Raw genomic sequence first — 21,907 nt, 5'->3', positions numbered from 1 at the left:
GCAATCCTCCTGCCTTGGCCTCCCAGAGTGCTAGGATTACAGGCTTGAGGCATCTTGCCCATCCAAGGCATAGAATGTTTTAAGATAAGGAAGTCTGTTGATCAGAGCCAAGACATATACCCAGATTCAAGTGATCTGTTAAGTAAATTGACCTGCAGATGTGATTTAAGCTTTGTCTTGTACAGCCTTATGCCTGTCAATGAGTTATGGATATCTCTAAGAAGGGGGGCGGAGGGTCATGACAAAACATGTCTGACCTCCCTTCTCATGGCCAGCAACTCAGCTTTAGGGTATTTCTGGGGTCGCTTTGGCCAAGAGGAGGTCCATTCACTCAGCTGGGGGGCTTAGATTTTATTTTAATTCACTGCTTTGTGACTCTGCTCTACTAATGAGAAATGGGATATAACTATGATGAGCAATGTAAAATCTCAAGTGCATATATGAACAACAAAACACTGCCAATCTAGGCATGATTGGCTGGTTCCAGTTTTTTTGTTACTAATTAAATGATTTATTTTTTTTCACTCGTAGGCAAGTAGAAGCAGAAAACAATGTTTAAGATCATGACAGAAAAGTTCCACAAAAAGCATTTTATCCATCAACCTTATTTTCTTTTGAAAGTGGGGATGGGTAAAGGTTACTCTTATGCCATTTTAGCCCTAGCTTCTCCTATGCAGGAGGTTATTTTGAAAATATGGCTTGGTAAACATTTTTCTTAGCTGTGGCTATGGGCAGCGTGAGACTAGGGAGTGGGGAGACTTGACAGACCAATAAAAAAAGTGGGGGTGGGAGGGTGGATTTGGACACTCATCTTTGTCAGTGTCACTTTTACCTAGAAGAACTTCCACCTGTTTGGGGTTGTCTTGATTGTGGTGCAAAGGTAGGAAATAGCAAATGTCATTTGTGTTTATAGAAGAGAACTGTCTTGTAGCTCTATTGCCCGACTGCAGTGAAGTTTAGTGTAAGGAAGGACAAGTTAGTTGATGCCGGTAGCTATGCATAACCTCCAACTCAGATCAGCACCTCACATAGAGACCAAATTGCATAGTTCACCTATGGAAATGAAGCCATGCTTACAATCTGGCCTGTAACAATCTGGAATTTCTACAAAATTTGTTTATTAATTATTTAAGAGATGAGTCTTGGCCGGGTATGGTGGCTCACGACTGTAATCCTAACACTCTGGGAGGCCGAGGCAGGCGGATTGCTCAAGGTAAGGAGTTCTGCTGGGCACAGTGGCTCATACTTGTAATCCTAGCACTCTGGAAGGCTGGGGTGGGCGGATTGCTCAAGGTCAGGAGTTCGAAACCAGCCTGAGCAAGAGCGAGACCCCGTCTCTACTATAAATAGAAAGAAATTAATTGGCCAACTAAAAATATATAGAAAAAATTAGCCGAGCATTGTGGCGCATGCCTGTAGTCCCAGCTACTTGGGAGGCTGAGGCAGGAGGATCCCTTGAGCCCAGGAGTTTGAGGTTGCTGTGAGCTAGGCTGATGCCATGGCACTCTAGCCCTGGCAAAAAGTGAGATTCTGTTTCAAAAAAAGAAGGAGAGAGATGAGTCTTACTCTGTCTAGGCTGGAGTGTAGCATTCTCATCATAGCTCACTGCAACTTCAAATTCATGCACTCAAGTGATCCTCTTGCCTCAGCCTCCCAAGTAGCTGGAATTATAGGCATGCCACCATACCCAGATAATTTTTTATATTATTTATTTTTTGTGGAGACAGGGTCTCACTATGTTGCTGGTCTAAAACTCCTGGCTTTAAGTGATCCTCCTGCCTGAGCTTCCCAATGTGCTAGGATTATAGGCATGATTACTGCAGTGATTTCAGTGTAAGGAAGAATGAGTTAAAATACTGAAATTGAAACAGCAATAAAAAACCTTCCTAAAAAAAAAGTTCTGGATTTTACCACACCTACAAAGAAGAACTGATGCCTATCCTGCAGAAATTATTCCACAACATTGAGAAGGATGGAATCCTGCCCAACACATTTTATGAAGCGAACAAAACCCTGATACCAAAACCAGGAAAGAATGCAACAAAAAAAGAAAACTATAGACCAATATCTCTTATGAATATAGATGCAAAAATTCTCAACAAAATCCTAGCCAATCGAATCCAGGTGCTTGTCAAGAAAATAATTCATCACAACCAAGTGGGCTTCATCCTAGGGATGCAAGGATGGTTCAACATACGCAAATCTATAAATGTAATTCACCATATAAAAAGAAGCAAAAACAAAGACCATGCGATGCTCTCAATAGACGCAGAGAAAGCATTTGACAAAATTCAACACCCTTTTATGATAAGAATGCTCAAAAAATTGAAAGCATTCCCACTTAGAACTGGAACAAGACAAGGTTGCCCACTATCTCCACTTCTGTTCAACATAGTGCTGGAAGTCTTCGCTACAAGCAATCAGACAAGAGAGCGGAATTAAGGGCGTCCAAATGGGAGCAGAAGAAATCAAACTCTCACTCTTTGCTGATGACATGATATTATACCTAGAAAATCCCAAGGATTCAACCAAGAGACTCCTTGATCTGATAAATGAATTTGGTAAAGTCTCAGGATACAAAATCAATACACAGAAACCAGAGGCATTCATATACTCCAACAATAATAAAAGTGAGAACCAAATCAAAGACTCAATTCCCTTCAAAATAACAACAAAGAAAATAAAGTACCTTGGAATATATTTAACTAAGGAGGTAAAGGCCAGGCATGGTAGCTCACGCCTGTAATTCTAGCACTCTGGGAGGCCAAGGTGGGCAGATTGCTTGAGGTCAGGAGTTCAAAACCAGCCTGAGCAAGAGTGATACCCCTGTCTCTACTATAAATAGAAAGAAATTAATTGGCCAACTAATATATATATAGAAGAAGTTAGCCAGGCATGGTGGCACATGCTTGTAGTCCCAGCTACTCGGGAGGCTGAGGCAGGTGGATTGCTTGAGCCCAGGAGTTTGAGGTTGCTGTGAGCTAGGCTGATGCCACGGCACTCACTCTAGCCTGGGCAACAAAGTGAGACTCTGTCTCAAAAAAAAACCCAAAAAACTAAGGAGGTAAAAGACCTCTACAGCGAGAACTATGAAACACTGAAGAAGGAAATAGCAGAGGATGTAAACAGATGGAAGAATATATCATGCTCATGGGTCAGCAGAATCAACATTGTTAAAATGTCTATACTACCCAAAGTGACCTACAGAGTCAACACAATCCCTATCAAAATACCATCATCATTTTTCACAGATACAGAAAAAATAATTTTATGCTTCGTATGGAACCAGTGAAGACCCTGTATAGCAAAATCAATCCTAGGCAATAAAAACAAAATAGGAGATATCAATTTACCAGACTATATACTACAAGGCTACAGTACTACAAGGCTACTCTACTACAAGGCTATAGTCATTAAAACAGCTTTTTACTGCCACAAGAACAGGGACATTAACCAGTGGAGCAGAACAGAGAACCCAGATATAAAACCATCCTCATATAGCCAACTAATCTTCAACAAAGCAGACAAAAACATACACTGGGGAAAAGAATCCTTATTCAATAAATGGTGCTGGGAAAACTGGATAGCCACATGTAGAAGACTGAAACAAGACCCACACCTTTCACCTCTCACAAATTCAACTCACTGGGTAACAGACTTGAACCTTAGGTGTGAAACTATTAGAATTCTAAAGGAAAATGTTGAAGATACTCTTCTAGACATTGGCCTAGGCAAAGAATTTATGAAGAAGACCCCAAAGGCAATCACAACAGCAACAAAAATAAATGGGACCTGATCAAATTAAAAAGCTTCTGCACAACCAAAGAAACTGTCAAGAGAACAAACAGACAACCCACAGAATGGGAGAAAATTTTTGCAAGCTACACATCTGATAAAGGGCTGATAACTAGAATCTATTTAGAACTCAGGAAAATCAACAAGAAAAAAATCAAACAACCCTATCAAAAAATGAGCAAAGGACATGAACAGAAACTTCTCAAAAGAAGACAGAATAATGCCCAACAAACATGAAAAAAGTGTTCAACATCTCTAATCATCAGGGAAATGCAAATCAAAACCACAATGAGATATCACTTAACTCCAGTGAGAATGGCCTTTATCAAAAAGTCCCCAAACAACAAATGCTGGCGTGGATGCGGAGAGGAACACTCCTACACTGCTGGTGGGACTGCAAACTAGTTCAACCTCTGTGGAAAGCAATATGGAGATACCTCAAAGCGATACAAGTAGATCTACCCTTTGATCCAGCAATTCCACTACTGTGCATCTACCCAAAAGATCAAAAGTCACTTTAGGAAAAAGACACATGCACTCAAATGTTTATAACAGCACAATTCACAATTCCAAAGCTGCGGAAACAACCCAAGTGCCCATCAATTCATGAGTGGATTAATAAAATGTGGTATATATATACCATGGAGTACTACTCAGCTTTAAGAAACAATGGTGATATAGCACCTCTTGTATATTCCTGGATAGAGCTGGAACCCATTCTACTAAGTGAAGTATCTCAAGAATGGAAAAACCAGCACCACACGTACTCACCAGCAAATTGGTATTAACGGATCAACACCTAAGTGGACATATAGGAGTAATATTTATCAGGTGTCGGGAGGCTGGGAGCGGGGAGAAAGGGATGGATATATACAACTACAACGGGTAAGATGTGCAACGTTTGGGGGCGGACACACTTGAAGCTCTTACTCGAGGGGGGAGGGGGGCATGGGCAATATATGTAACCTTACACTTGTAACCCCATAGTACGCTAAAATAAAAAAATTTAAAAAAAAAGGAAGAACGAGTTAGTTAATACCAGTAGCCATTAAGCCACGATGCCTGGCCTTAATTTTTCAAAATTAGTTTTAAAGACATTTTAATAACACCATAGGTCCAAGTGTTAGAAGGATGAGTGTGTCATTTTTATTTTTCTGGGCGTATAAAACTCCTAGTACCAAAGCATATGTGTTGTAGCCTGGAATAATATCAAGTGTGTGTTAAGACCTAAATTAGCAGTATAGGGGTATCTAATAACTATCCCTGACCTTCCTAAAAGTCTCTGGAAAAGGAAGACTGTAAGCTTCACGTGTGGTATGTTTCCCACCTTAGTGCTAATGTGAAGCTATCCCAACTTACTTGCTGAGCACTTAGTCCTGCAGCTGTGTTGAGGGAGCTGTATACAGATTAAGTGGAACACAAACCCTTGCTCTCAAAAAACGTAATCACTTGGGGAAACAAATAGGTAAAGAAAGGAAGTTAGCCACTGTATACAATAAAGTGCACATTGACTCATACAGCAGTAAGCACAGCAAGATTAGAGAAGGGAAAGAGAAACAGGTAGTAAAGTGACAGGGGCTAAATACCAAAGGAAACGTGTTTTCAAGTTTTGCAAGACAAGAAGGAGCTGTACAAGGTCATACTCTGGGTAAGGATCGATGTGCTCTGAGTTTTGGGAGCTACCATACTTAAACCCAATTAGGTGGTGACCAACGCTTGACTGGACTAATACAAACAGTGGCAAGTGTCCTCTGCCCCATCCAGGCCCACGGATTTCCTAACATCTGGCGTCTGCCACCAAAGGCCCAGAGAGGAGTGCTCCCGGGAAGGCGGAGCGGGCGCAGGCCAGGCCGCCAGGCCTGCTGGGGCTGGTAGTCTGTCCAGAGACGCCTCGCTCCGTCTCCCCGGCGCCGACTTCCGCCGACTGCCTTCCTGTGGGTGGGGCGGGCGAGCGGGCAATCCAATGAGGCAGCAGTAACGTGGCAGCCACCCACGAGCCCGCCAATCCGCCCGCCCTGCCGAGCCCGGGCCCCGCCCCGCGGCGGGACCTACCACCCGGCGCCGAGCGGGAGGGGGGAAACGGCGCCCGCCGCCGCCGGGAGGCCGGGAGGAGCCCCAGCGCCCCCCCGCCCGGCTCGTGGCGGCGCCGGCGCCCACGCCGCGGCGGCCCCACCCTTCTCGGCCCTCGGCTGCCCGGGCGGCGTTCGCTCTGCTGGTGGATGCTGCGCCTGTCGGAGCGGAACATGAAGGTGCTCCTCGCCGCCGCCCTCATCGTGGGCTCGGTCTTCTTCCTGCTGCTGCCGGGACCCTCCGCGGCCGACGAGAAGAAGAAGGGGCCCAAAGTCACCGTCAAGGTCTGGGCCCTCCCCTCCCGCCCTGCCTGGCGCGGCCCGCCCTCCGCCGCCTGGGTCCGGCCTCGGCGCCGCGGCCAGCTGGTCCCAGACATTTAGGGTCTCGGAGCCCCAGCTTGGGCGGCTCTGGCTCTGATTCGGCCCCTCTGCTGCTCCCGGCTGCGGCCTCGTGGCGCCTGGGCCGTCCCACCCTTTCTGACCGGAGCGTGGCCCGGACCCTTTCCGACAGCCCCTCCACTGACCCAGGGAGTCACCGGGTGCTCGGCATGCCAGCGGGGCCCGCACTGGCACCTCAGAGCAGGCTTTTTGCAAACGCCCCGCAGTACTGGGGAGATGGTGAAAGATCACCCCTGCCAAATTAGGAATCTTTTCTCCCCTTAAGCCAATTTTTAGGCACTTCTAGTTATAAAGCACAGTAAATATAGTTTAAGTTTGCGTGGTGTGCTTGGGCTCCCCTCCTTATGGGTTTCCTTTATGTTAATTTCTGGAATTGGGGCTTTTTTTTTTCTTTCTGAGCATAGATTATTATCCTGTAGTTTAAGGAGAGTATAAACAAACGTTTCCCAGGAATAGGGTCTGGAGCTTTCATTAGAATCTCACAGGGGTTTTGCCTACACCAAAATCAGGTTCAGAACCACTTTTCTAAAAATATGGCTCTGTTCTCTCTCCCGTCCTCACGGTAGACTTTTGTGCCCTGCTTAACCTAGCAAGACTCTAAAAAGGAAGCTAAGTTTGAAATGGTCTTTTTCCTCAGGTGTACTTTGACCTACGAATTGGAGATGAAGATGTGGGCAGAGTGGTCTTCGGTCTCTTTGGAAAGACTGTTCCAAAAACAGTGGATAATTTCGTGGCCTTAGCTACAGGAGAGGTAAGTGGCCAGAGCAGAGGTTGTCAACTCAAATGAAGTGAAGTTGGGAGGGACAGCAGCAAACTGAACTGCAGAGTGCAGCCGGTCTGTAGTGGTAGCCCTCACTGGGTACCACCTGACTGTTGTCCTGGGACCCCAGCATTGTCCTATCTAAAGAGTAAGGAGCCCAGAGCTTCCCAGAGAGACTTTACCCCAGGTGGTGGCACCAAGTTTCAAGAAAACAACAGTGCCCCCTTTAAACAAGTTTGTATTTTAACTTTCCATTGGGCCTGCAGATGGCTTTTTTTCCTCCATCAGTTTTCTTGCATCTATCTGTTCTTAGGACTGGAGGAAATGAGGGGAAGGCATGATGTGAGGTAGGACTTTATAAAGGCAGAGAAATTCCCGGATCTGTGAGCCCCGTGCCTTGCCTGCGGTAACTGCTCACTCAGCAGCACATTGAGTGATGAATCTGGCCAGCAGTGGTGTCTTCTCTGTGAGCAGTTGTGGGCTGGGTTTCTGTTGGACCTATTGGATGTCTACCTGCTGCCTCATGCCACCTCCTTACCTTCCCTTCCCTTTTCTAGAAAGGATTTGGCTACAAAAACAGCAAATTCCATCGTGTAATCAAGGACTTCATGATCCAGGGCGGAGACTTCACCAGGGGAGATGGCACAGGAGGTAACCTTGGGTCCTCTGGGCAGAGGCGTATGTCAGTGTGGCCTCCAAGGTGGGAGAGGGGTGAGGCAGCCTCTGTTGGGTTACCTGTTACCTGCTTGCCTTGAAACCAACGACACCCTTTGTAGAGGGAACCCAGTACAAAGGGGAGGGAGTCATGGGTGGACCTTATGGTAGACCTAGAAGCTCTCTCCCAGGTGGCAAACCTGCGATCCAGGCCTACAGCATGGTAATCGGTCTCCCCATACCTATTTGGGGTGAGGGGATGTGTGGAAGCAAAGTGAAGACACGTAGGTAGGCAATTAGAGCTCAGGCGTGCAAAGCCCATGTGGACCATGTTGGAAGCCCCAGTAAGAGTGGGAGAAGTTGCTTGCCTTGGCATTCTCCCCCCAGAGACCACTCTGCAAGGGCTAACTCTCACCTCTGCACTGACTCGTACACATAGGACGGAAAGACCAATGCCCTGGAACCCTTGGTTCTCACTGAACTCGGTGCACAGCCTTCTGTTGCCTCAGACACTGCTAAGAATGGAGGACAGCTCACTCCATCAAGGAGTGTTTCCGGGCCAGGCACTGTGCTGCATGTTGAGGACATAAAGATCAGTGGGACATCTAGGAGGCCAAGGCAGGAGTATTGCTTGAGCTCAGGAGTTCGTGACCAGCCTGAGCAAGAGCGAGACCCCATCTCAACTAAAAATAGAAAGAAATTAGCCAAACAACTAAAAATAGAAAAAATATTAGCAGGCATGGTGGCGCATGCCTGTAGTCCCAGCTACTCAGGAGGCTGAGGCAGGAGGATCGCTTGAGCCCAGGAGTGTGAGGCTGCTGTGAGCTAGGCTGACGCCACAGCACTCTAGCCCAGGCAACAGAGTGAGACTCTGTCTCAAAAAAAAAGATCAGTGGGATGGCAGCTCCCTTTCACTTAATACCTAAAAAGCTACAAGTGGGCCACAATATAGCTTTTAGGATTGAGGCTCTATCCTCAAGTTGTTTATCATCTAGGTGGGAAGAACTAGGCAAAAAAACTGAAAGCTGCGGAACAAGGCAACAGTGGACTAGAAGGCGCAAAGCAGACGTGATACAAAGAACTATAGTGGGGTCAGACACAGATGGGCTTGATCCAGTGTCTGCCACCTTCTTGCTTTGTGACCTCAGGCAAGTGCAACCTTGGAGCTTCAGTGTCTTCTCCTGCAAAATAGGAGTGGTGAGAGTGGTGAGAGCTGAGGATCAGGGGAGATCTTGAGTGTTAAGCGCCTGGCACGTGGTGAGTGCTCAGCAAACTCAACCAGTGTCGAAGTGCTGATGAGCAGGGACAGGCATCACTTTGGGTCCAGGTACAAAGGAAATGTGAACATGAGGAAGGATTTGGGCGGCCCCGGATGGAGAGAATATGAATGGGCAGAGAGGAGGCAGGGCGAGGGCATGAGCCCAACTCTGTTGCGAGGCAGGAGCTTGGCCAAAGGTGGGTGGGGGGCAGAAAGAAGAGCACACCTTTGGGATCTAGAGAGGTGGACTTGCAGCCAGGAACCTGGGCTTTTGTCCTATGGGACTGTAGTCCCCAACACCCAGGCTTTGGACCAGTACCAATCTGTAGCCTGTTAGGAAATGGGCTGAGGATTGTCACCTGAGCTCTGCTCCACCCTGCCCCCACCCATGACACCCTCTCCGTCCGTGGAAAAATTGTCTTCCATGAAACTGGTTCCTAGTGCCAAAAAGGTTGGGGACTGCTGCTATAGTGAGGATCCGCTGGAGACTGGAGTAGTGTGAGGACCCAGTCCCAAAGGGGTTTCAGGGAAGGTAATGTGGTGGCAGGATTCAGGGTGTGGCAGCAAGAGTAAGTGGACTGCTGAGGGGTTGTCGCAGCCGTCCCCGGGTAGGATGGTTTGGGCCTGAACCCCAGGAGCGTATAGCCAAGTGGGTGAGAGCAGAGATTCAAGAGCCAGACCACGTTGGTTTGGATTGTAGCTGTGCCACTTCTTAGTGGGGTGCCTTTAAGTTCTCTGCACCTTAATTTTTTTACCTTTGAAACAGGGTTATTAGTTATTACCTTGTAGGGTGGGTAGTTTTGAAAAAATGCTTGCAACAGTCTCTGGCACATACTGTGAACGCTGTAAGCATTAGCATTACTGCAGGGGGATAGCAGGAATGGAGAGAAAGGAAATTAAGTGGTGGGTGGGAGGGGACAACTGTGAGCAATGTGCAGAGGGACAGTTGTCAAAAGAATAACTGCTGGCTGGCCAGTGAGCTCATGGGTGTAGTGGTGCACTGTGCGAGGGCAGGTCTTTCGCTAGCACCACAGGGGTCTCTGGCCCAGTGAGTGGAGTTCGACAGTCATGCTTGCTACAAGTATAGTAATAGAAAATAAATAACTGAAGTCTGAAGAGAAAGGTGACCAAGTATGTTGAGTTTAAATTGAACTGTCCATTTGGAACTCCTTGTATCTTGGGAAAGTGATTGGAGCTAAGGATATAGACTGGGGCGTTTTCTGGAGAGCAGCAATAATTGAAATTCTGCAGTTGGTTGAGATTTACAAAGAGGATGATGCTCCGGTTGGGGAGGCGTTTAGCCAGCACCCCAGCCGGGAGTCACTGCACAATGGTGGCAGAGACTAGTCTCCCTGCCCAGGGTACACAGGCTTCAGACACCTCTGTCACCACCAGCCGGTTCTTGGTTTTCAGTCTTCCCACCTGCTACACAGTCAAAGCCATCTCCCTGGCTAGCATCGGTCTGGGACAGTTTCCCAAGCCACAGGATGAAGGCAGGTGCATTGAGAAGGAAAAGGGGGTTTTGCATGCAAATAAGTTTGAAAGGTGTTGGGTAAAACAAAATGAAAATGGCCTCTTTATTGCTGGGTTTCTCTGGGCCTAATGCACAGCATCAGTCTCTAAGAGGTAACACGGAAAAAGAAGAGTTTCAGTGTTTCTCCTGGAGTCAGCTTTGGAACTAGGACCTCTGCAACCACATAGAAATCCGCTTTCAGCTCCCTTTGCTGTGTCCGCAAGCCCCACGTGGACAGAAACGTTACACGCATTCATGGCTGCCTTTTACTTTATATTCATTGCTTGGTAAGAGGCTTTGACTCTCCAGAGCCCAGTGGCATCCCCTCCCTGACCCTCCCCACCCAGTCTGGCTGGCTGCTTTCTGCTCTGCAGCTGTGACCATGTCTTTTGTGCTGTTAGGAAGACGAGCTGGGCAGCCACAGCAGTTCTTTTCTGGAAGGTTCCGACCTCCCTGGTTCTCCTGCATAGCACCTCTCTCTACCACAGTCCCTCTGTGGCAGGCCTCAGGCCACAGCCGAGGGTAACTGATAATATGTACTTTAAAGCCATAAAACTGGACTCTCAAAGTGAGAGCTATTCACTAGCTCATGTCATGTGAGCTATTCACTCAGTCAACCAGGCCTTATGCCCCATGGTGTCAGTCAGTCTGGCTTGGCTCTAAGGCCAGAGGACACGAAGGAGACAGCTTTTATTATGTCCTTGAACGCCACCCAACCCTAGCCTGGCACAGAGCACCGATTGAGCCCCTCAGTCTGCACCCCAAACATCTGTGTGATTTGGGCCAACCCAGCTCCCCTGACCTACTCTGTCTTCCCAGGAAAGAGCATCTACGGCGAACGCTTCCCCGACGAGAACTTCAAGCTGAAGCACTACGGGCCTGGCTGGGTGAGCATGGCCAACGCAGGCAAAGACACCAACGGCTCCCAGTTCTTCATCACCACGGTCAAGACGGCCTGGCTAGACGGCAAGCATGTGGTGTTTGGCAAAGTTCTAGAGGGCATGGTGAGTTCTGGAGGTGGGGGCGAACCTGGGCAGTCCTCACCGGGATCTAACACAGACCTTGTGGGGCTGGGGCTCCATGTAGTTTGTCCCTTTCCCAAAAGAACCCAACCCACAGATTTAGACCAGTGCTCATGTCTCCTAACCTGGGGGAATTCTAGAATAAATGGCCTGCATCCCTGTGCCCACAAGCTTCTAAATCCTTCCATGCCCTGGCAAGTGCAGCCAGGAGGCCTTGAGGCTGCACGAGGGCAGGAATCTCCGTTCCATCATTCCCTCCGTTATGTGCTGGCTTCCCTCCCTGAGTTGTACAACTGAACACGATGTCCCTAAGCAGCCACTTGGTACCACACTCCCCAGCCAGCCTCTTCTCGCCCTTGGCCCAACCTGGGTCTTACTTCAAAGGAACATAATTTCTGCATCCCCTTGTGAGATCTGCTTTCGCCCTGCCCTGGCCGTGAGTCCGTTAGAGTTTCGGTGCCGGTGATGACATGGGGGGCTCAGCCCTCCTGAGCCAGACACAGGGACCTCCTAACCCACTGTGCCCCCTGCTTCTCCCTTGCCTTCCCAGGATGTGGTGCGGAAGGTGGAGAGCACCAAGACAGACAGTCGTGACAAGCCCCTGAAGGACGTGATCATTGCAGACTGTGGCAAGATCGAGGTGGAGAAGCCCTTTGCCATTGCCAAGGAGTAGGGCACCAGGGACCCGTCCATTTGAGCAACTGTCTGTGCAGGCCCTGTTGCCTCCGTGGGGGTGAAGATAGTCTGCCACGGGGCTCTGTGCGGCCCTAGCCCTAGAGCTGGCATCTGACGGCGCGGACCCACTCCCCTCACATTCCACAAGCCCACGGGTCCAGTTTTTAACAAACTCCTACCAACACTGACCAATAAAAAGAGATGTGGGTTTTTTATAAACTTCGTGTGGGCTGGTTCTTCAGAGCCTGCAGCACCCTCCCCGCCAAGTCTGCATCCCAACATGCCTGCACCTTCCTTGGGCTCTAGCTGAAACTTTGGCCCCAGGTGTTACCCACAAAAAGGCAGGACCTTTTTTGCTCCTTGCTTCTAAACTGGGCCAGCTACTGTGCCTGAGCTTTCACTCTCCTGCTGCCACCTTCTTCTCTGGGTTAAGAAATATACCTGTACCTTTTCATATTCTACCTCTAAAGTGACTTGACTTCTTGGCCTTGCCTTGGCCCTTGGCCTCTAAGAACACAAATTCCACCATCCCTTGCTACCAGTGCAAGCTGAGTTCTAGGCCTTGAGTAGGGATAGAGCACAACTGGGCCTTGGGTAGTTAAGTTCTGGCTCCAGGCCACAGTAGGACCTAGCCTTATATGGAGCCCGTAGGACTGAGGCACATGACTGCCTTGGCAGGTGGCCCAAAGGCCTCTGAGCTGGTCAGGGCATTGGCACAGGAGCAGGGAGACTGGCAGCCTTTGGCTGGTCTTCATCTGGGCCGATGCTGAAGCCGTAGAGGCCCTGGAGCACGCCATTCACCACCACGTTGGGCAGAAGTTCTGTGGCACAGAAGTAAATGGGAGGAAGTTGAGGGCTGCAGGGGAAGGGAAGGTGGGGAGCGGTCTGACCTCAGGCCTGCAGCTTCCCGAGCTCCTGCCCATGGGCTCAGCACCCCCTTGGGAGTAGGAGCCCCTGCTGCCAAGGCAGCAGATAATAGCTGTCCACCCCAAATGACCTCTTGGCACTCCCAGGTCACATTCTGTTCATATCTGCTTTGGAAAGCCAGGCTGCCCAGGAATGGAGACCAGCGGAGCAAAGCTTACTTCAGTAGTGTCCCCAAAGCAGGGCACAGGAGCAGCACCTGGTGGCCTCAAAGGAGAATGGCAGGATGGACATGCTGCCTGGGGGCCCTGGGAGCTAACAAGTGGCATGTTCACCCCCACTACCTCGGTGCCTGGGTCCTAAATGTGGACTACAGGTCAGAGGTACCTCCTCACCTGTGGAAGGGGTGCAAATGTAGGGGTCCACGCAGAAGCTCACGACAGGCCGGTGGTGCAGCTGCGAGCTGGGAGGAAAGACAGCCATGAGAAAGATTAGGAATTGAGATCATCAGGGACCCACAGTGGAAAAGGTGAATGGGAGGTGGGCTCAGGAGGCGCCAACGGGAATACAGACCGCAGGGACGGACAGCAGGCCCGCCTCCCAGCACGCGGCCACTAGGGGGCAGCAGGAGCCGGGCACAGGCAGGGCTTTGACTTGCCTGCTGTCGCTAGGCAGGAACTCCCCCAGGGTGCTGAAAAGAAGAGAGACACTGTAAGCTGCCTGGGGATGCCGGGAGAGCGTGAGGAAGGGGTGGAGACACAGAAGGCAAGAACGTCACCTCTCAGGGGACCACTGCTTCTATTTCTAATAAGCTCAGTTCCGGAGGGGGCTGGGGTAACCAAGGCTGTCCAAAAAAAAAAAAAAAAAAAGCCCTTCTACCTGGGTCAAGAAAGCTGATGAGGAAAGTCATGTCTCAGAAGGAGGGAGAACTAGGACCTGGCAGATGTGAGCTGGAAAAGGGCTTTGCCTCCAAAACCCTTCCTCACCTGCTTGCTGCTGAGAGCCCCTGTCCCCCCAGCACTGGCCCCCTTACCCCCAGCTGCCAGCCTTGGGGTCTGCAGGGAAGTGCCGAAGTCTCAGGAATTCCAGTAACTCCTTGGGCACATCCTGGTTCAGGTACAGGATGCCCTGGAGAGGAGACAGGAAACCTATCATCACATCCAGCTACCAATATGCACAGCCCAGAGCAGTGAAATGCGGAACCCTTTGTTCCAAAATAATTTTAAGACCCAGAGAGTTAAACCAAGTTCAGGGCCCTTCTGAGCACGGAGCCCCGTGTGACCACACGGGTTGTACCCTATGCAGTGGCCCATCTTTGCGGTTGGGGGGAGGACACCCCTACATCCCATCATGAGGGCAGCACAGGATGTCGCCCTGGAGGGGAACAGAACTAGCTTTCATTGGGCTGGGACTGCTCTCCCCCCTGATACCTCACTCGATCCTTTCAACAGCCCAGAGAGGGATGTTTGGACCCATTACTATTCAGAAAATTGATGCTTGGGGTAGTGAATAACATCCCATGTTTGGGGGCCCTTCGTATCCCCCCAACTCTGTCTGGGTCACACCCCTGGTACAACAGGCTGGGGGCAACCGAGTGCGTCCCGGGCGCACCTGGATATAGGCCTCCAAGCCCTGTCGGCGCTGCTCCAACCCTCTGGTCCTCCAGTTGGGCAGGCGTTTCGAGGGGAAGTCGGGCACTTTGTACAGTTTCTTGATCTGCTGGAGGTTACCGCGGTGCGATCGCGACATCCCGGCTCAGCTCCCAAGCCCTCGTCACCACCGCCACGAGCCCTCCCCAGCCCTCCCCTTCGGGCTCTATGCTGGAACAGACCCTGGTGGGTGGTGGCCGGGACAGCGGCGAGCGAAGCCCCAACCACCCCCGGACGCCCAGGCGCTGGCCGGCAGCGCAAGGCTACGGCCGGTGCCAGCCGGGCCCTGCCCTCCCGCGCGCTCCCTGCGAAGGAACTCACAGCCCGCCCGGAGTCTGCCCGGGACCCGTGCCCTCCTGGGCCCGGGGCGGTAACGGGGCGGCCGGGGCTGGGGCCGGGGCTCGCCATGCCTCCCGCCCCCTGGGGCTGGGCAGGGGCTGTGACGGAGTTGGTGGGTGGTCGGCGCCGCCTCACCCGCTTGTGCAGCGCGTGGAACTCGCTGTAGCGCCGTGGCACGGTGTGTCTGCGCCCGCTGCACAGCACCTCCACTCGGAACACCTGGCGGGCGCGGGGTGCGCGTGAGGCCCGGGGAGGACGCGGCTGAACCTGCGCCCGGCGAAGCACCCCCCTCCTGTGCTCAAAGGCACAAAGCCGCCCTCCCCGGGGACACACCCGCGCTCCCGCACACCTGGAGAAAGGGCTGGCGGACTCGCCCACCTGCTCCGAGTGGTCCCTCAAGAGCGCGAACTACGGTCCGCGGGGCCGGCAAATCAAGGCCCCGAAACCCTCGACAAGCTGTCCCCCGACGGTCAGGCCCGCCGCGCTCAGATGCCCCAGCCGCGGTGCGGGGTCCCCACCACGCTCCGCGCGGGGAAAGCCGGCAGGTCCCGCGCCCTCCCCAGCCACTTGTCCGCTCACCATGTGGCCTTTCTCTGGGCTCTGCCTGGGCCCCTCGGCCTCGGGCCCCACCGACGGGATGTGAACTTCCAGCATCCGCGCCCCGCACCGGCCCCTGCTGGCGAGGCGCTCCGAGCCCGAGCTCTGCGGCGCGGACTGGGACCCCGCGCGCCGGCCCCGCCCCGCACCCGAGGCCCCGCCCCCGCGCCCGAGGCCCCGCCCCCGCGCCCGAGGCCCCGCCCCGCCGACCCCGCCCCGGGCGTTCCCTCGCGCGGAGCCCTGAGCCGGGGAGATTAGGCGGGGACCCCGGTGGCCGGCCCGGCGCGCCCCTGGGCCGGTGGGGCCGCAGCGCGGGGCAGGGGGCGCTCGGCGGGGAGCCAGCCGTTCGCCAGGCAGCTGGGGAGCGCCCAGGACGCGGGCGAGCCAAAACTTCCCCAGTCTCTGTGGAGCGCCGGCCGGTCGCAGGCGGGGCTCCGGCCTCCGCGCCGGCCCTGGGGACCGACCAGCGGCGTTCCCTGCGATCCCGACCCTTCCGGGGCCAGGCCGCCCCCATCCCTTTCCCGCCTTTCAGCCTGGTCCCTGGGGCGCGGCCTGGAGACCCCAGCCGAGGCCGCATCTGAGTCAGGCTTGGCTCCAACCCGGCGTCAGTGTCCCCCTCCCCCAGCATCCACAGGCCCCTCCATTCGTTCAGTTTTAGAATCTGTCCGTGCGCCCATCCACTCATATCTTTCAGCCCTAACCTGCTCCAGGCTGTTGGCCAGGAAGAGGCAGTTTAAAGACCAAGGTTCCAATCTGGGGGTCAGACAGCCTGGATTTCAGGAACTGTGCAGACCTGCTGTCCCCCCACCCCCGCCCGTTAGGAACTGGGCCACACAGCAGGAGCTGAGGGGCAGGCAGGCGAAGCTTCATCTGTATTTACAGCCCCTCCCATGGCTTGCATCACTGCCTGAGCTCGCCTCCCGTCAGATCAGCGGTGGCGTTAGAGTCTCATAGAGCGCAAACCCGGCTGTAAAGTGCATGCGGGTGCCGGGGGTCTAGATTGCAGGCTTCTTATGATAATTTAATGCCTGAGCGTCTGAGGTGGACCTGAGGCGGTGATGCTAGCTCCGGGGAGCGGCTGCAAATACAGATTATCATTAGCAGAGAGGCTCGACTGCACAATGAATGGAATGCGCTTGAATCATCCCCAAACCATCTCCCCATCCCACCCCCCACCCGTGGAAAAAATTGTCTTCCATGAAACCGGTCCCTGGTGCCAAAAAGGTTGGGGACCATTGGTGTAGACCTTTGCTGATCTGCAAAATAGGGATAATATACCTCCTTCAGAAGAGTGTGCAAAGATTGAGATGATTCATGTTCAGTCCTTAGCAGAGGTGTAAATGGCAGCTTGATTGTGGGCTTGTCCTGGGTGGAAAGGATGGGGGGGACAGGGCAGTGAGTAGGGAAGAGGGACTGTGGGTGGTGGCACCAGCTTGCTCTTGTCCACCCCTCTGGGCAGGGGCTTCCTGGGTACGTGGCAAGAATTGAGTCCAGAACTCTCTCACCCCATGTGTTGGGAAGGGCCTCTGCTCTCACTTCTCAACCCCCACCCTCAGCTGTAGGGGCGCTTGCCATTCGCAGCACCGTGGCAAGAGTCCTCTTCTCCACAATGTCCCCCTACAAAGGTCCTGTGAGGTGCAGAGGGGGAGGCCCTACTTTTCAGGAGCTCACACCTAGTGGGAGGGCATGGGGTGGGAAGGAGGAAGCAGAGTGCCAGTCTTAGGGGCTGGGGTTGGGGGGTCTCACGCCCTCCCCACTGCTGGTACAGAGGTGCCTCTGAACTGGAGCAGACACTCTCCGTTCCCAGCCCTCCCTCTACAGAAGGGCTGGAGGATGACCCCAAAATGGGCCAAGTAGTTCTCACCAATACTATGTCCCACACCTTCTTCTTCTAAATCCCACCGCACAAGGGCCCCAGAATCAAGAAGTTGAAACTTCCCAGATCCTGGTGTGGACCCCTGGAAGGGAAACGGTGCACACTGAGGAGAAGTGGATGGTTTCATTTCCTCCCTGGCACGCCAGGGCCCCATCATTCAGAGACAGCTCTCCTTGGCCTACAGCGCCTCTCCGACTCCTGCTGTCCAGAGGGGCCCAGGCCTATCTTGGGATCCTCAGACTTCTTGGTCACCCATCCTGAAAACTGTCTCTCTGTCTCTGTTTTTCCTTGCCTCCATCCCCAACATAAGGTTTATTCTCTACCTTGCAGCACAAACTATTATCAAGGCATCCGCTAAAACCTTTCCATGGCTTCCCATTGCACTTAGAATAAAACCCACTCACCCTGCCGCGGTCTACAAAGCTCTAAATAACCCAGCCCAGCCTCATCTTCCACCTTATTCCCACTCCTCTCTCCATCGTGCACTGAGCTCCATCTGTGGTGACCTTCTTTCAGCTCTTCGAACCAGACAAGTTCTTTCCTGCCTCAGGGCCTTTGCACTTGACGTTTGCTCTACCTGGAACACTCTTCTTTATCACTCTTCACCTGGTAGGCTCATCCTCTAATTCTTAGCCTAAAATTCACATCAAAGAGGCTTCCTTCCTGACCCCCCTACCATATCACCCTGTCTGTGCGCTTGCTGCAATCTGCAATTATTGTGTTTGTTTATTGTGTGTCTCCATGGCGCCAAGCATTTAGTACACACTCAAAAAACATTTGCTGGGAAAGACTGTATGAATGAATGGGCAGTGGGGGGGATAGTGAGAAAAAACCAGGGAAGGGTCAGGCGCGGTGGCTCACGCCTATAATCCTAGCTCTCTGGGAGGCCGAGACAGGTGGATTGCTCAAGGTCAGGAGTTCGAAACCAGCCTGAGCAAGAGCGAGACCTCGTCTCTACTATAAATAGAAAGAAATTAATTGGCCAACTAATATATATAGAAAAAATTAGCCGGGCATGGTGGCACATGCCTGTAGTCCCAGCTACTCAGGAGGCTGAGGCAGGAGGATCGCTTGAGCCCAGGAGTTTGAGGTTGCTGTGAGCTAGGCTGACGCCACGGCACTCACTCTAGCCTGGGCAACAAGTGAGACTCTGTCTCAAAAAAAAAAAAAAAAAAAACAACCAGGAAGGGTGGGCGCAGGGGCTGCAGGAGGGTTAGAAGGCCTGCCTGCAGGGGGCTAACAAGAATCCCCTTCCCACTTGCAGAGTTGGACACACCTCTCTCCCCCACCTCTTGCGTGCATGCACTCGTTCATTGTATCCATTTACTTAATTTTCAGGTGTTTCCGGGGAAGCCTCAAATCAGTGGATTTTCATCACCAGAGTTATGGAAGGCCCAGTTGTGGAAGGAGAGTCTCTGCTCCTAATTCCGCCGCGTTCCACGGTGCAAGAGCGTAGATCCAAGTGAAGAAGAATAAGATCCTTGGCCTGGAAGCATTTAAGATGTCTTTGGGAAGATAAAACAAGGTATGGTGACTATTTTCCTATAAAAAGGAACATATAACATGACGTACACTCCAAAGGAGTTGCTACAGTAAAAGGAAGAGCTTATTTTCTACGTACTTTAAGCACTGGCCAGCTCAGCACATGAACGCTGTTAAGTTCCAGCCCCTATAGGGTGGGTGTGTAACCTCAAGGTGACTTCTGTTTTTAAAATGAGCTGTTTTACCATTTCTTTTGTCTTTTCTCCATCACTATCTAGCTTATACATTTAATTTACAAGTTGCTGAGTGAAAGTTGCCTAAAAGGACTTTTTTTTTTTTGAGACAGAGTCTCACTTTGTTGCCCAGGCTAGAGTGAGTGCCGTGGCGTCAGCCTAGCTCACAGCAACCTCAAACTCCTGGGCTCAAGCGATCCTTCTGCCTCAGCCTCCCAAGTAGCTGGGACTACAGGCATGCACCACCGTGCCCGGCTAATTTTTTTTTTTTTTTTTGTATATATACTTTTAGTTGGTCAATTAATTTCTTTCTATTTTTAGTAGAGACGGGGTCTCGCTCAGGCTGGTTTCGAACTCCTGACCTTGAGCAATCCGCCCGCCTCGGCCTCCCAGAGTGCTGGGATTACAGGCGTGAGCCACCGCGCCCAGCCCTAAAAGGACTTCTTGATCACATTTTCTTGGCCAGAGTATTTCCGTATTAGATTAAACTTGTTCTCAACTTTTAGCCGCCATCATCATCATCTATAAGGCCTGTTAAATCTCAGATTATGGTGCCTTGACTCCAGATTTTTCTGAGGGCTTGGCCTGGGTGGGGCCTGGTGGCGGGCATTTTAAACAAGTTCCCTGGTGACGCTGGCGCTCCTGGTTGGGGACCCTGTTGTGAGCATCTGTGTCTTGACTCGCACGGCAGCCCTGCCAGGGACTGGGCCACACTCGCCGCCCTGTGCAAGTGTGGAGCCCACAGCTCCCCGCTTGGAGACAGGACCAAGGTCATGGCGGAGGAGGGCAGCAAGGGCTGGGGGGAAGATGTTACCCCACCACGCCCCTGCTCCTGCGCAGCTGGCTGGCTCCCAGCTCCTGCCTTGGCTAGGGCCCTCGCCCTCTGCTGCCGTCACACAAAGCCCCCTTTCACCAGCGGGGCTTCTGCTGCTCGGCAGAGGCTCAGGAGGTTTGGTTAACCCCGTTAAGAAAACAAACAGCCCTGGGCCTTGGGCTGGCGGGCGCCGCTGGGCACAGAGGCTGGATTCTTCTCTGGGCCTGTGCCTGGGGGGCAGCAGCGGTGGGGCGGGCTGGCTGAGGGGGGCCCAGCCACCCGGGGCAGCCTGAGCCAAGGGTGAGCCCTCCCTGTTCCACCCAAGCTCAGCTGCTCACCTGTGTAACCTCGGACAACCCCCCTGAGCCTCGGAGTCCTTATCTGTCCTTATCCCACGATCCTCACAAAACCGAGCGTTGTGTGTGGATTAAATGACATCAGCTTCCAAAATGTCTAGCATGGGGCCTAGCACACAGTAAATGAATGTTAGCTATTATTATTTGACTGAATTATATGAATTTGCTGTTTTGTAGACCAGAAACAGTGGGGTATTGGCAATTACATGTGGTTCATCCTAATATAGTTACTGATTCATCAACAACACACACAAATTGTTTTCCTTGCAGTATCTTGAAATTGCAAGGTTAACGTAAAAAAGAATTACTTGGCCACTCATGATGGCTCATGCTTGTAATCCCAGCACTTTGGGAGGCCGAGGAGGGAGGATCACTGGAGGCCAAAAGTTCGTGACCAGCCTGGGCAACGTGGGGAGATCCAGTCTCTACAAAAAATAGGAAAATTAGCTGGGCATAGTGGCATGCACCTGTAGTCCCAGTTAATGGGGAGGCTGAGGTAGGAGGATTGCTGGAGCCCAGGAGCTTGAGACTGCAGTGAGCTATGATCGTGCCACGGGACTCCAGCCTAGGCAACAGAGTGAGACCCTGTCTCAAAAAAACAAAACAAAAAATAACTATTTCAACTACTAACTCTGTGATCAGGATTTTCCTATTTCCTCCATATTGTGGAACCAAAAATAAATAAATAGGCCTGGCGCGGTGGCTCACACCTGTAATCCTAGCACTCTGGGAGGCCGAGGTGGGTGGACTGCTCAAGGTCGGGAGTTCGAAACCAGCCTGAGCAAGAACGAGACTCTGTCTCTACTATAAATAGAAAGAAATTAATTGGTCAACTAATATATATACAGAACATTAGCCGGGCATGGTGGCGCATGCCTGTAGTCCCAGCTACTCGTGAGGCTGAGGCAGAAGGATTGCTTGAGCCCAGGAGTCTGAGGTTGCTGTGAGCTAGGCTGACGCCACGGCACTCACTCTAGCCTGACAACAAAGCGAGACTCTGTCTCAAAAATAAATAAATAAATAAATAAATTAGAAGCAGAGGTTGCTATCAATCAGCAACTGTCCTGCTCACCAAAACCACCTCAGAGGTTACTCTATAAGCCACCCTCCACTTGCCTGCCGGAAGCTGCAACTGCTGCGGCGGAAGAGGCCGGACCTGGCCCTCAACTCGCTATGTCCGCAGACAGTATGTCAGACCCACGGAGACAGAACAAAGTGCTGAGGTACAAGCCCCGCCGAGCAAGCGAGTGTAACCAGGCTTTGGACGACCCGGTGCCAGACTACATGAACCTGTTGTGTGGCATGATCTCAGCATGCGCGGCCTCATGCTTAAGTTGAAGTGGTGTGCTTGGATCGCTGTCTACTGCTCCCTCATCAGCTTTGCCAACTCCTGGAGCTCAGAGGACACGAAGCAGATGATGAGTAGCTTCATGTTGTCCATTCCTGCCATGGCGATGTCCTATCTGCAGAATCCTCAGCCCATGACGCCTCCCGGGTGATGTCAGCCTAGAGGGGTCACATCCTGGACCTGCTCTAGCCACCTTCCCCCAGG

At 52.0% G+C, this 21,907-nt stretch overlaps 2 protein-coding genes across 7 annotated transcripts; one reads left to right on the top strand and one right to left on the bottom strand.

The window, feature by feature from the left end:
* Window positions 1-5,941: 5,941 nt before the first annotated feature.
* On the top strand, window positions 5,942-12,364 carry PPIB (peptidylprolyl isomerase B). The gene is made up of 5 exons (XM_012758709.2): window positions 5,942-6,149; window positions 6,901-7,014; window positions 7,581-7,674; window positions 11,268-11,452; window positions 12,021-12,364. The coding sequence occupies exons 1-5, from the start codon at window positions 6,015-6,017 to the stop codon at window positions 12,141-12,143; spliced, it is 651 nt and encodes a 216-aa protein (XP_012614163.1). The 5' UTR covers window positions 5,942-6,014; the 3' UTR covers window positions 12,144-12,364.
* SNX22 (sorting nexin 22) lies at window positions 12,338-15,722 on the bottom strand. 6 transcript variants are annotated; one of them, XM_012758710.2, is made up of 7 exons: window positions 15,577-15,722; window positions 15,133-15,216; window positions 14,621-14,728; window positions 14,043-14,137; window positions 13,668-13,700; window positions 13,405-13,472; window positions 12,338-12,966 (listed from the first exon to the last, which is right to left on the bottom strand). In XM_012758710.2, exons 1-7 carry the CDS (start codon window positions 15,649-15,651, stop codon window positions 12,848-12,850), a joined length of 582 nt encoding a protein of 193 aa, XP_012614164.1. In that variant the 5' UTR covers window positions 15,652-15,722; the 3' UTR covers window positions 12,338-12,847. The 6 variants fall into 6 exon arrangements, with proteins under 6 accessions (XP_012614164.1, XP_012614165.1, XP_075860569.1 ...); XM_012758711.2 differs by having other exon boundaries at window positions 14,621-14,725; XM_076004454.1 differs by lacking the exon at window positions 13,668-13,700.
* Window positions 15,723-21,907: the final 6,185 nt, after the last annotated feature.

The sequence above is a fragment of the Microcebus murinus genome, chromosome 6, assembly GCF_040939455.1.
Source record: "Microcebus murinus isolate Inina chromosome 6, M.murinus_Inina_mat1.0, whole genome shotgun sequence".
Taxonomy (NCBI): domain Eukaryota; kingdom Metazoa; phylum Chordata; class Mammalia; order Primates; family Cheirogaleidae; genus Microcebus; species Microcebus murinus.
The sequence above is the reverse complement of the archived record's forward strand: the minus strand, read 5'-3'. Positions and strand labels throughout refer to the sequence as shown.

Bases quoted from the DNA above. Each gene is read 5' to 3' on its own strand.
- PPIB (XM_012758709.2), top strand. From the start codon at position 6,015: ATGCTGCGCCTGTCGGAGCGGAACATGAAGGTGCTCCTCGCCGCCGCC. The intron at 6,150-6,900 runs GTCTGGGCCCTC...CTTTTTCCTCAG, and splicing joins GGCCCAAAGTCACCGTCAAG to GTGTACTTTGACCTACGAAT. The intron at 7,675-11,267 runs GTAACCTTGGGT...CTGTCTTCCCAG, and splicing joins CAGGGGAGATGGCACAGGAG to GAAAGAGCATCTACGGCGAA.
- SNX22 (XM_012758710.2), bottom strand. From the start codon at position 15,651: ATGCTGGAAGTTCACATCCCGTCGGTGGGGCCCGAGGCCGAGGGGCCC. The intron at 14,729-15,132 runs GTGAGGCGGCGC...GGTAACCTCCAG, and splicing joins TCCACGCGCTGCACAAGCGG to CAGATCAAGAAACTGTACAA. The intron at 13,473-13,667 runs GCAAGTCAAAGC...CTTTCCTCCCAG, and splicing joins TTCCTGCCTAGCGACAGCAG to CTCGCAGCTGCACCACCGGC.